This window comes from Hippocampus zosterae, chromosome 18 (genome assembly GCF_025434085.1).
Source record: "Hippocampus zosterae strain Florida chromosome 18, ASM2543408v3, whole genome shotgun sequence".
Lineage (NCBI taxonomy): Eukaryota > Metazoa > Chordata > Actinopteri > Syngnathiformes > Syngnathidae > Hippocampus > Hippocampus zosterae.
Genome location: NC_067468.1, coordinates 5,180,423 through 5,193,729, shown reverse-complemented (window position 1 = coordinate 5,193,729; position 13,307 = coordinate 5,180,423). Strand labels below are relative to the sequence as shown.

The 13,307-nt window shown below is 42.8% G+C and overlaps 1 protein-coding gene across 2 annotated transcripts in view; it reads left to right on the top strand.

Moving 5' to 3' along the window:
• The window catches only part of rxraa (retinoid X receptor, alpha a), a 94,080-nt gene that overhangs the window by 76,856 nt on the left and 3,917 nt on the right, over nt 1-13,307 (top strand). For both annotated transcript variants that reach the window (XM_052050279.1, XM_052050280.1), the window contains exons 7-11: nt 3,217-3,346; nt 7,276-7,408; nt 9,731-9,822; nt 12,116-12,221; nt 12,938-13,254. In XM_052050279.1, the coding sequence (XP_051906239.1) occupies nt 3,217-3,346; nt 7,276-7,408; nt 9,731-9,822; nt 12,116-12,221; nt 12,938-13,085 (609 nt within the window). In that variant the 3' untranslated portion in view covers nt 13,086-13,254. The remainder of the gene's footprint in view (nt 1-3,216; nt 3,347-7,275; nt 7,409-9,730; nt 9,823-12,115; nt 12,222-12,937; nt 13,255-13,307) is intronic.

Here is a 13,307-nt window from a genome sequence, read left to right as displayed (position 1 = left end):
CTCCTGACGTATGAGTTTCCAAAAAAAAAAAAAAGTAGGACACATGAGTAATTCGTTTCCATGCTGATGTGTTGAGCATCCAATTTTCTCCTTGTTATCACACTCTTATAAGCTGGTTCAAGGAGAATAATGAAAAATTGAAAGCAAAATCTTTCTCCTCAAGCGATGGAATTTTTAGAGGAGAAAGTGCATGCCTGGCATTTTTTTCCTCCCCTAGCTTGCATAAAATGTGTTTTTTTTTTCATGACCATTACGTATTGCAGGGGCGCCCAAACTTTTCGGATCGAAGATCTACTTTTCGATCAACTAACCTCCCGGGATCTACCCTTACCATCACGTGCGCGTGCGCACACACACACACACACACACACACACACACACACACACACACACACACACATGCACACACACACACACACACACACACACACACACACACACACACATGCACACCATGATGAGAAACAGCCTGAAACTGAGGCATGCGACACACTTTTGCAAACCTGATAACTATCGTAGCTCACACGTACTGTTTAGAAAGTGCTTCCCTGGACCCTCCTCGATTCCTATTCTTTGCCCGTGCCCTCTGTGAATTGTACACGAAGCAAACTCTGAATTAAAATAATGACGATAAAAGAGCGCAACAGCTCTGATCACAAGCTGCAATTGCAGACTGCTGAGCGCTAACAACATCAGGTGACGTAATCACAAGCTTTACCTGCTTTATTTTTTTTTTTAAATATTTTTTTGGGTGAAAATGAGACTGATAAGATGATTAGGGTGCAGCGTACATGAACAAAAAATAAATAAATGTTACTAACATGTACAGACACACAAATGGTTGTTTTTTTTTTCTCCTCGACACTCTTCGGATCTACCTGGGCCCTGTCTTAGATCTACCCGTAGATCAGGATCGACGTAATGGGCACCCCTGACGTATTGTTTGTCACTCGCAATGCTTGCTAAACGGTCGTGAAATTGATACTTCTTGGAGCTCCCTGCCCCCAACCCCCATAGCTCACAATGGGCCCCTCCATTGTGACCAAATTGCATCCTAAATGCTACTTTGAGACTTTGAACAGTGACTACAGCAATGTGATGCCCGAGGTTTGCTGCAGCAAAACTCCCCTGTCATCTTCACAAACAGTGGCAAAGAAACCGGGTCAGTGTAAACACCGCTCAGATAGTCATGCAGCATTCATGAGGCTCGCCGTCTTTAACGACAACTTGTGTAAGAGGAGAATTTCAACTGCTTTGCACTGTTGAGACACATTGTGGTCGCCTTTTTGTTTTGACCGGGCCTGCCCCTTATTTTTTTTTTTTTTTGCGATGAATTAGCCGATTTGTTTATGTGCTTTTGAGAGGAAGAGCGTCTCACGATATCCGTCATGCCCAACTACAGCGACCACATCTCCCAAGGAGATCAGATGCTGCAATATTCATGAGTTGCCCGTATTCACTCTCCCACTGAAGAATACGACACCACTTTCATTTTCCAAGAGTGTCGTCTTTGTGTCTACTCTAACTTTTTTTTTTCCTGGTTTCCACTCTGATATTGAGCAGTCAGTGTGAGTTTCACACCGAAGGGAGGGAATACGGAGGACAGACAGCGATGTCTCTGGTCTGTGTGTTACAAAAGGAGGACGTGAGTGGAGGGACGCTTTCTCCTTCATCCTGAACTAATCTCCTCTTGAGAGGTGCAGTTGATAGTTTGGATCCTCCAAGCTTTTAGAATCGATCAACAGGCTTTGGAGAAAAAAAAACCTCGGGAGGTTCTGCCGATTATGTTCGTGTGCGAGTTCACACGGGGATACTTGGAACTTATGTAGACTTACCTCATTTCAAATACACAAGGGTGTGCTCCGTCTTTGTTTCCAGAGGTTCTTAACAAGTGTTTGGAAAATTATTTCACCGTATCCAAATTATTATGTAAAGGGAAGGAGTACATTCAATGACCTAATTAATTGTAAAACACATTATCCAGTAAGTTCCGGACCCAACTTTCATTTCTAATATATATATATATATTTCCCCCCACTTTTCATGACTCCGTGTCCCAAAAGGTTTGTTTCACAAGTGAAGGGGTGGCTAATACATTTCCCCATTTGTTGAAACACTTTTTGAGGGCCACACCATCATGCTAACCTCAATTGTGTTCCTTATTCGGCACATCTTCTCTTTAAATAAAAGCTCACACACAGGCTGATTATCGCTCGAATCTGGTAGATCTGAATCTTGTATGCGCCGTATGTACAACACGGTGACATGTGGGAAAAAAAACCCGGCTTCTATACAAAGTATAAAAGAGACTCCCCTTGCATAGGTTTGTTTACATGCGGCATACCTTTGTGCTCCCCATAGATTCATGAGAGGAAGATTAATGTACTTGTGAATGCATCTTTAAATTTGATGAAACTAGCAGCAGATCATTCTCCATGTTTTTCCCAAAGTGAAGAAAGGCTTGATAAACGCCTTTTTTTTCAGTGTCTTATGTAAAGTACTTGAAAAATAATAGCGGTGTTCATTTGCGTGATGCTTTCTGCAAGCTTTTATGCTCATCCGCTCTCATAACTTGAGTGGCTCTAATGAAATGAAATCAATAAGATGACTTTTTCCTGCTTGATTCATGCGGGCATTTTAATTCGCACAGAAACTAGCCAGTGTTCCTATTTTGCCGGTGAAATGGACAAAGTCGGCGTGACCTTTATCCGCCCCACTTCCAAGAACCGCCTGCTTTTATTTGCTGTCTATATCGGATTCTCTACCAAGGAAATGGTGGCATTTTCAACATGTAAAGGATGTCTAAAAAACAGTGGAGCCATGACCAATCTGCAGAAGAAGTCACATTAAAGCTCCGTAGCCCTGTTGAGAAATGTCAGCTTGGACCTCTTGAGCTCCATTAATGGTCCAAACAGCTGCTTTGTGTCTGCTTAAAGAACCACAAAAAAAAAAAAGAAGCCTGCTTCGTGAAAGTCTTTTTTTCTGCACTGTTCATATAGAAATGGTGCTTAAGGCATATTAGACAACCACCCAATGTACGCCAATTGCCACAGCTGCCAGTAAATTTGACAGGTAATCCCCAATATCATTTTTTTTTTTGGTTAATGTTTCTGTAATGATTGAAACATCTTTAATCAAAAATAATACTTTGAATGAGAATTTAATCTGGTACATAAATGCCCAACTTTAAGTATTTTCATATTTCTTTCCTTGCAGCCAAACGACCCGGTGACAAATATCTGTCAGGCTGCGGACAAACAGCTCTTTACGTTGGTTGAGTGGGCCAAGAGGATTCCCCACTTTTCGGAGCTGCCACTGGACGACCAGGTCATCCTTCTACGAGCAGGTCAGTTCAAAATCCACTCAAATGTTTTGTCTGACCTAACTCATCCACAATGGCAATCATCATGATTATTACTACGTTTAAGAATAGAAAGAATGTAATTTCTACAATTCATAGACATATGACGGATGAAGTCATGGGACATATTTTGCATCAATGAGAGCGCAGGTTGAATCTTGAGCATATGGTTCATTTTGACCTCAGAAAGCTTCCACAGGAAGTCTAAAGAAGTGTACTCGATTCATAAGAAAGATGTCTGTTTCGATTCCGGAAACCACTGTCTCATTTATTTACCCAGCAAACCGGGATGGGGGTTGGGGTTTGTGCTTTCTAAAGTTTCAGGAACTTTGGAGGCAAGTTCTTCAGCCATGTTTTAAAGGCTACAGCTGTGTTTGGTGCGGAAAACTTAACTCTCCCACAGACCACAACCCTCCACTCCAATTTTCTATTTACAGAAAAGAGACCTCTTGATTGCCTCCCAATTTAGAGCATTCTTAGTGATCTATCAAGTCTCCAAAAATATTGTTTTATGTCGACACAGACGCTACTACATAAAGGATTTGATTCTCTTCTTTCATCGCTACAAAAGAGTCTGTTTCTAGCTTATTCCATTTTTTTAAAGTAATCGGCAGTAAAAAAAATGGATTGGTTTCACCCAAAAACAGAAAACAAGGTTTTTGTGAGATGTATTTCATGCACAAAAATGACTTTGTTGCTAATAATTTTCTCTCCAGTGAACTATTAAAAAAAATGTCAGCAACCACTAAAACTTGCTTATGATGTCAAAATAATGTAGTTACAATGCATTACATGTGTAACAATTTCACATTTGACAACCTTTACTATTTGCCCTCTATCTGATAGTGGTAGTAGTAGTAGTCGTAGTATTTAGTAGTGTGTGTGATTGCATGCTTGCCATGCATGTGTGTGTGTGTGTGTGTGTGTGTGTGTGTGTGTCTATGGTCGTACACTATTTCATCGCTTCTACTTATAACCTCAAATAATCGCATCAGTCATCTTTTCTCTCTATTGTGATACTCTTTATAGTAGCTTTAACCATGACAAACACGGTGATCGATCAATCACAACTTTCATTCATTCATCTTCCATACCGCTTCATCCTCACGAGGGTCGCGGGGGGTGCTGGAGCCTATCCCAGCTGTCTCCGGGCAGTAGGCGGGGGACACCCTGAATCGGTTGCCAGCCAATCGCAGGGCACACAGAGACGAACAACTATCCGCGCTCACACTCACACCTAGGGACAATTTAGAGTGTTCAATCAGCCTGCCACGCATGTTTTTGGAATGTGGGAGGAAACCGGAGCACCCGGAAAACCAACGCAGGCCCGGGGAGAACATGCAAACTCCACACAGGGAGGCCGGAGCTGGAATCGAACCCGGTACCTCTGCACCGTGAAGCCGACGTGCTAACCACTGGACTACCGGGCCGCCCTCAATCACAACTTGCTTGTAGTATTTCCAAGTGTCCGCCATGTTTTAGAAACCTACTCATTGTTTTGACACGCAATGATCTCATCCAAAAGAGTGCAGCCATATGCAGTCCATGGTTATTATTATTATTTAGTTTTTGACTTTTACAGCTAGTCGCTGATGGTGTAGTGGTACACTAGCCGGACTAGTGTGCGGGCGGCGTGGGATCGTTTCCCAGTCGGTGACAGTGTGCGCGTGGGTCTGAATGGTCATTTGTCTCTATATGTGCCCTGTGACTGACTATCGACCAGTTTAGGGTGCTTAGTCTGCCTTCTGCTCAAAGTCTGCTGGAATAGGCTCTGCGACAATGTTCAGGATAAGCGTTGTTGAAAATGGATGGATGTTTGGGTCCGCAGCTTGGGCTTGTTCTGTTTGGATCCTTCACAATTATGGGTTCGTTTTGGTGTTTTTAATCGACGTTCAATCCAGCCATTCCACTACATAGTAAACCCCTCAAACCCCGAATATATTTACTCTCAACTGTCACTTGTACTGTATTATCTGCTAGCCTACTTACTTTCTTTTTATCGTCCTTAGTATGTATTTATTTATTCTTCATTTGACTCTGATTTGCCGTTGCATGGGTGAGTCACTTTTGCTTTCATAGAATCTGGAATGAAGCGATTTCAACTTTAACTCTCATCCAACAACTGTTGAGAATAGGTTGATTGACGATGCATGTTTTCTGCTCGAAGTCTGCTGGAATAAGCTCCAGCAACTCCCCACGACAATGTTCAGGATAAGCGGTGTTGAAAATGGTTAGATGAATGGACTGTCACGGTTAAATGATCAAACCACAGTTGGCCAAGACTTTTCTCCTCCCATTCCCATTAAAAAAATAATAATAAAATATATATATATATATATATATATATTCATTCATTCATCTTCCGAGCCGCTTGATCCTCACTAGGGTCGCGGGGGGTGCTGGAGCCTATCCCAGCTGTCTTCGGGCAGTAGGCGGGGGACACCCTGAATCGGCTGCCAGCCAATCGCAGGGCACACAGAGACGAACAACCATCCACGCTCACAATCACACCTAGGGACAATTTAGAGTGTTCAATCATCCTGCCACGCATGTTTTTGGAATGTGGGAGGAAACCGGAGCACCCGGAGAAAACCCACGCAGGCCCGGGGAGAACATGCAAACTCCACACAGGGAGGCCGGAGCTGGAATCGAACCCGGTACCTCTGCACTGTGAAGCCGACTTGCTAACCACTGGACTACCGGGCCGCCATATATATATATATATATATATATATATGTATATACTGTATATCACAAATGATGGCTATTGACATCAGCAGTGCGCGTAGTTAGGATTCGCAATGATGGCATTTCACACCAACGCCGATCAAAGGTGTCCCAATACTTTTGTCAAAGCATGTATTTTCCCCCAGTTAGCTGACTCTATTATTGCCGCTAGAATCCCACTTCATTAATTGCTGCAATATAATGTCGTTTTTTTTTTTCAATTCCAAACAGTAGAATAATTTACTCTTCGTTCCCACACTCATCACAGCCACGTGTTGCTCTCAATTTCCTGTGAGTCAACCAAGAGGCAAACGAGAACTCTGTCTTCTGATATTTGTGGCCATGCTCATGATCATACAAGTAGGGATTTCAAACAGTGCCATTTGTCTGTCACTTCTCCATTCACCAACATCACATTGCAGGAGAGTCTATCGGGGTCTCCCAGCACATCGCCCCCGTCGGCGGCCTGTCGCTCCAAATTACACCATCACATTCCTAATCCACCTTGAGGAAAAGAAATGCTATTACACACCGTTGGGGAAAAAAAAAAGCATCCTCCCGTCAGTCTTTATGCTGTGCACACACAAGTGATGGAGAGACTTCAGCTAAGCAGAGAGAGCGAGCGAGCGCGAGCGAGACGTTATTCCAGAGAGCTCGTCTCCTCTCAGCTCTCAGGTTTTCTATAAATAACCCCTTTAGTTCTGCTGCATCACAGATAAAAAGAAAACCCGGCTCCTCTCGTACCGAACTCAACTCTGGGGAGAAGAGGCGAGTGTTGCCAGGCAGAACTGTTAAAGGAGCCCTGTCACTCAAAGATCAGCGTCTTGTGTCTTCGGTGCTCTCGGTGTCAAGCCCCTGCTTTGGCACATCAAGCCTGTTGTCTTTATCGCCTTGGCAGCCACGGTTCATCCCTTTTACACGCCTGTCTCTTCAGAAAGTATGAATCCAATGTCTTAGTAATAACCCGATGCCGGCGCTTGAGAACCCTGAGCGCTTTCACCACGCAGCTTAATTGAATCATTGCAGCCCCCCCACCCACCCACCACCACTCCCTCCCTCTACACCCACCCTTTTGTTGTCAGTTTCATTTAGCCTGAAGGCAGCGTGAACCTTTGTACCAGGATTTGCTTGTTTTCTCCCCTTACTTCACACTTTTCCTCAATCCCTCTCACCATCTTTTGCCGCAGGTTGGAACGAACTCCTCATTGCGTCATTTTCGCACCGTTCGATCGCTGTTAAAGACGGGATCCTGTTGGCGACCGGGCTGCACGTACATCGCAACAGTGCCCATAGTGCTGGAGTGGGAGCCATCTTTGACAGGTCTGTGGGGAAGGGCGGGGTTGTCTCATTTGAATTGAAGCAGATTTCACCTGCCTGTTTAGAATGTCCATCAATGTATTTATGCGTTAGTACATCACAAAAAAACATTTAAAAAAAAAAAACAGTGGAACCTATAAAGTCGAACAAGACTGACGCTGGGGCACTATCCCACAATGGTGCAAAAGGCATACATTGAAAAAAACCAAAAAAACACTGTGACACGGCATCAACAAAAGATTTTGACGGGGGCCGAGTGGCATAACGATATAAATACAGAAATATTCTATTATTGCGTTTGGCGTTTTCCTGTGTATGTAAAGAAAATCGTATTTATTGCTAAATATATCTTTATTTCCTTCATTCATTCATTCATCTTCCGAACCGCTTGATCCTCACTAGGGTCGCGGGGGGTGCTGGAGCCTATCCCAGCTGTCTCCCGGCAGTAGGCGGGGGACACCCTGAATCGGTTGCCAGCCAATCACAGGGCACACAGAGACAAACAACCATCCACGCTCACACTCACACCTAGGGACAATTTAGAGTGTTCAATCAGCCTGCCGCGCATGTTTTTGGAATGTGGGAGGAAACCGGAGCACCCAGAGAAAACCCACGCAGGCCCAGGGAGAACATGCAAACTCCACACAGGGAGGCCGGAGCCAGAATCGAACCCGGTACCTCTGCACTGTGAAGCCGACGTGCTAACCACTGGACTACCGGGCCGCATATATCTTTTTGTTGATCCCAATTAATGCTGAGGAAAATATTTCAACCAGTAGGGGGAGATGCTTCATTTATTTTTGATTAATGTGATTTGCTTTTTCTGGTAGCTAGGTAGAACAGATTCATGAAATGAATCAATATTTTGTGGGAAATATTGACACATACGAGATCACCCAGCTGTAATTGTGATAATTAAATTAATGTGGAAATACTTTAGGGGCATATGCAAAACCACTCCACTGCATTTTATTACCTTGCCAATCACCTATAAAGTTAAGTTAGTGTTTTGTTTTCATGTTTTACAGAGGCTCCGCTGTCTTTTTTTTTATTGGCACGCGTGTTTTTAATTATTTGTGCTGTTTGAATTACTTTATTCATGTATCTTCTCTCACAGCAAATTCCTCTTCAGCACGAAACAATCAAAACGATTCTTCGTTGACAGTGTGTTAGAATAATTAATTATGCCCAACGCTAAAGGGCATGGTAGGAGGGAGATGGGGGGTGCGGGGTAATAAAAAGTCATTCCGGTGAAGGACCCCCGGTGACTGCTGTTGATGTTTCAGGTCAACAAACAGTCACAGGCTAATATCTCACAGGCGGCTGCGGCATCTGTCGAGCATCCGCGTTTTTTCGATGATTTATGCTGCAAAGCATTTGCATCTTGCGGTTTTCTGCAAGAACATGCTGCTTTGATCTCTTCACAACGTTACGGACCGCCGCGCAATCGAATGAGATCCACTACGAAAGCCGCGTTTAAAATCTTCCCTTTAACAAAGACAAAAATGCTCCGTTTTCGATGGACACTCGGAGAAGTTGTAGTTGTAGCACACTTCTTCTAATATCTTATTTGAAGCGGAATCAAATACCATGTCATTTGTTCACGGAATTTGTTGCGCCTCTTGTCCTGGAATTTAATTCTGTGAGCGTGTCTAATGAAGTGGCTCATGAGTGTCTGTTGTTTTGCCCCTTGGATCATCCTTGAGCGGGAGATTAAAAAAAAAACAAACTGGCAGTAGGATTAATAGCAGCATTGGCGTCATCTGTCAATATCTTAGCCAGTCACGGCCTCGGGAAAAATGACAGCTCTGTAATAAGTGCGGCGCGCTTTAAGATATACTGAGCTGATCATGTTTATTTATCGAAACCTCTCCCTCTTGCTGTCTCGCTTATTTTAACGAAACAGATGATCATAAACACCTCTGTCTGTTGTTTTTTTTTTTTTCCTGCGTTGTTCCTCGTAGCAAATTGAATCACAATGAATTTATGAGTCACAATTGACTCCACTCAAAAAGAACGTGAGGGCGGTGGGGCAACCCGAATGAAGAGGGGTGTGACTTTGGCGGAGAAGGGCGAGGGAACGTGCCGACGCTCCCTCCCGGTGATGTCACACATTACACACAGTTTCGCTGTGTGACTTTGCTACCATGACACAGCTGCGCTAAATCAAATGACTTTTTGGAAGAGAGCTGTGACAATTTATTGGCATGCGTTTATCCTTCGCAATTGGTTTGATCGGAAATGAGACGCCTTTTGCGTGAACTCATTTCCACCTATAACACGTTATGTCTTTTTATCTCCCTCTTTTTTGTGTCTTCGGTGCAGAGTGCTCACAGAGCTGGTGTCCAAGATGCGGGATATGCAGATGGATAAGACAGAACTGGGGTGCCTTCGAGCTATAGTCCTTTTCAACCCAGGTAATTTAGGAGTGAGCTTTCAGTGCTTTTTTTTTTCTTTTCAGGAAGCTATACGCAAACACCAAGGATCCGACTGAGAAATTAAAACCTGTTACAAACAGCAGAGATAAGTCTGAAAGCTGTTGTGGGCCTGGAATGTCGCTTTTGGGGTTTTGCAGCCTTGAACTGCTGCAAGAAAATGGGAGAACTGTTGCAGACCAAGTATTTACTTATCTGAGATGACGAAAAACGGGTGAAAAAAATTGTAGCCGGCTCAGCTCTGGTAAGAGTGTTGACAGATTTTTTTTTTTTATGTGAGGCATTTTTGATGGGCAGATGCACACTTAACTTGGGTAAGAATGAACTGAAGTGAATGAAGAGGGTTTTGGCAATGTACTCATTTGCAACAGATAGATGAGTCGGAAGATTAAACCAAAAGCGATTCTACGTAGCTTTCGCAAGAATACTTCTCCCGTGTTTGCTTCTGAAACTTTCAGGGACTGATGCGTCGTTGTGTGTGTGTGCTTCACACAGTGTGCACTTTGGTGGAGAAGCATTTTAAGCACAAACACCACAAGGGCCTCCAAGATTGTTTTTGTTTGGAACGTTCTTGCACATGCCTAGGCTGAATTATTCATTACACACAATTATTTTCACAGTAAAGTGCTTTCAAAAATGTTGCATTCAAAAATGTCCTCTTTGTTAAAAAATTATGTATTAATATAGTTTTCATAATTTTGGATTTTTCAATCGTTATTTGAAATGTGATTTGAAGTCTTTTTTTTTAAATTATTTTAACAATGGTATCTCTACTTACAAAATTAATAGGTTCTGGATGAAATTTCTTTACGAGAAAATTTGTAAGTAGAGACACGTTTTCCATGTAAATGCACTAATCCGTTCCAAGTCCCCCAAAATGCAGACATAAATGTTTTGTAAATCATAAAAATGCATCAAAATATGTAACAAAAAGATGTTACAATTAGATTATTGCACAATAAATGAGAGTTGTGCATAATGAAAAAAAAAATAGAGTAAAGAAAAAAAATGATGGTCATTTAACTTTTAACTGTGTCTTCTGTAGTTCATGTTCTCTCTCAGAAGTGGTTTTTGACTGGCGTTTTGGAAAGAACTGATCCAATGACATTTGCTTTTGGTCAGCTTTTAACAATGATGAGGACGCACATGTACACGGTATCGACACAGAGAGACATGTACGGGAGACGCCCCTCTTAACCAATGGGATGCCAAGATGTTGCTCGGTAATAGCCAATGGCAGAGCAGCTCTAAGTATGGTGTTATTCAGGAGCTGCGAGTAGCAGCCCATACTGTATTTTTTTACCTTTCGTATCTTGAAATTTCTTTCGGAACAAGAGACAATATTTTCCTGTTGAGGCGTTTCATAACTTAAACATTTCGGATGAAGAGATAATCGTAAGTAGAGGTACCACTGTATTTGTTTTAGTTTTTTCAAAGTTTTTGCAATTTCTACACGCCCACTTCCCAACCCTTTGAGAAAATGTGTCCTAAAATAAAAATTTGGGCCGATGTTGAGGTGTTAGTGGCTGGCTGAAAAAAAAAAAGTGGACACAATGCAATTCAGTTCTTGAATTCCTGTTTTGAATAAAACGACGTCTTTCGGGTAGCCTGATTCCCTCGTGAAACAAAGCCTGCCACAACAACTTCTTTGACCTGAGCTCCATGTTTTGCACTATGTTACAAACCAACAACATGCTGTCTTGTCAATGTAACCCATTAAACCAGACCATCAACAGGACCCAGTGTGGGATTCTCCCTCCCTCTGAGGCCAATGTGGATTAGACCACACCAGACACACTGATCCTCTGTGTTCCACTTTTGTTGGGAGACTCCGCCGGGCCTGGTGGCCCCACTTCACTGAGTTATTGTTAATTAGAGTTCCCCAGATTGTTCTGACAGGAAAAAAAAGGAGCGTTTCATTCTCACTGTGTGTCATCTTGAGTTCAGCCATTAGTGATAAATGTTTTTGTTTTGTTTTTTTTTCATCTCCACATTTAGTCAACAATGTCATTAAAGGGGAGTGCTAATTGCACAGAATACGAGGTACAAAAGGTCCTCAAAGGGCCGGGAGGTTAAAGCTCAACTTGTTGATCGCAAATTCCTGCCCTTCATCTGTGTTTCACAATCCCATTCCATAGAGGTTAGAAATTGAATGCCACTTTCATAACAGTGGTCTGCCTTCAATCTGAAATCATAAATGGTAACCCCTGAAGTACAAATAAGTTTATTTTCGTGTTGTCTCTTAGTTGTCGTTTGTGTGTGTGTCTCTTCCCAGACTCCAAAGGTCTGTCAAACCCAAGTGAGGTAGAAGCTCTCAGAGAGAAAGTCTACGCGTCTTTAGAGGCCTACTGCAAACACAAGTACCCCGAGCAACCTGGCAGGTATAACACACGCTTACAATTTAAAAGTCAAAAAGACTTGCCAGAGTTTCCCACCGCTCATTTCCTAGCATGCTAAGAATAGGAACATTGCCTTCTGCAATAAAATCATTCGAATGCAAGACAATGTACCATTCCATGCTACAAATAATACCATTGAAATTTTTGCTGCTCTGGGTTTAAAAAGGAGAAGAAAACTTCACCGTGTGGCCACGACCATCCCCTGGCCTCAAGCCTATTGAGAACCTACGGAACATCCTTGAAAGGAAATTATACCCCCCATTTCTTTATTTTGCCAGACCACATTGTGTGTGCCAGAGCTAGTCAGGGAATAATATTACCCCCCCCCCCCAAAAAAAAGAGCATTTTATTTAACCTTCTCAGAGACAGCAGTTACTACTGGACAGCCTATCGTGTCATCAGGGTCCAGGTTATCCTTATGAAAGGATTAATACATGGTTGCGGGTCACCGGTAGCCCATCCCTGATCTCTATTATAGCAGAAATCGTTCCTCTCAATCTTTTTTCTACTCTTCTACAAACTGTATTTTGAGAAGAAAAAGAATGAAATATAGCCCAGAACCTCTTGACAGAGCAAATGACCTCTGACTCTGATAAATGCATACTGAGCCAAAGTGAACCATACTGCTCGCTGGAACCTGATCTGAACATCCCCTCCATCCGCCCCCTCACTAACTTCATCACCTGGCTGTGTGACAGATTCGCCAAGCTGCTGCTGAGGTTACCGGCTCTGCGCTCCATCGGCCTCAAGTGTCTAGAACACTTGTTCTTCTTCAAACTCATAGGCGACACGCCCATCGACACTTTCCTCATGGAAATGCTAGAAGCTCCCCATCAAATGACATAATAACGGAGAGGATGGAGCCCATCATCTGCCTCCTCATCGTTTCCCAGCAGGGTCCTTTTTGTTTAGTTTTTAAAGATGTCCCACCTCCACTGAGACAAATTATGTCATGGTGAACATTTTCCCTTTTCACTGTAAAATCCCCCAGAAACAACAAATTCATTATGGGTGTGTTTTTATACCTTGTATAGTACTATATATATATATATATATATATATATATAT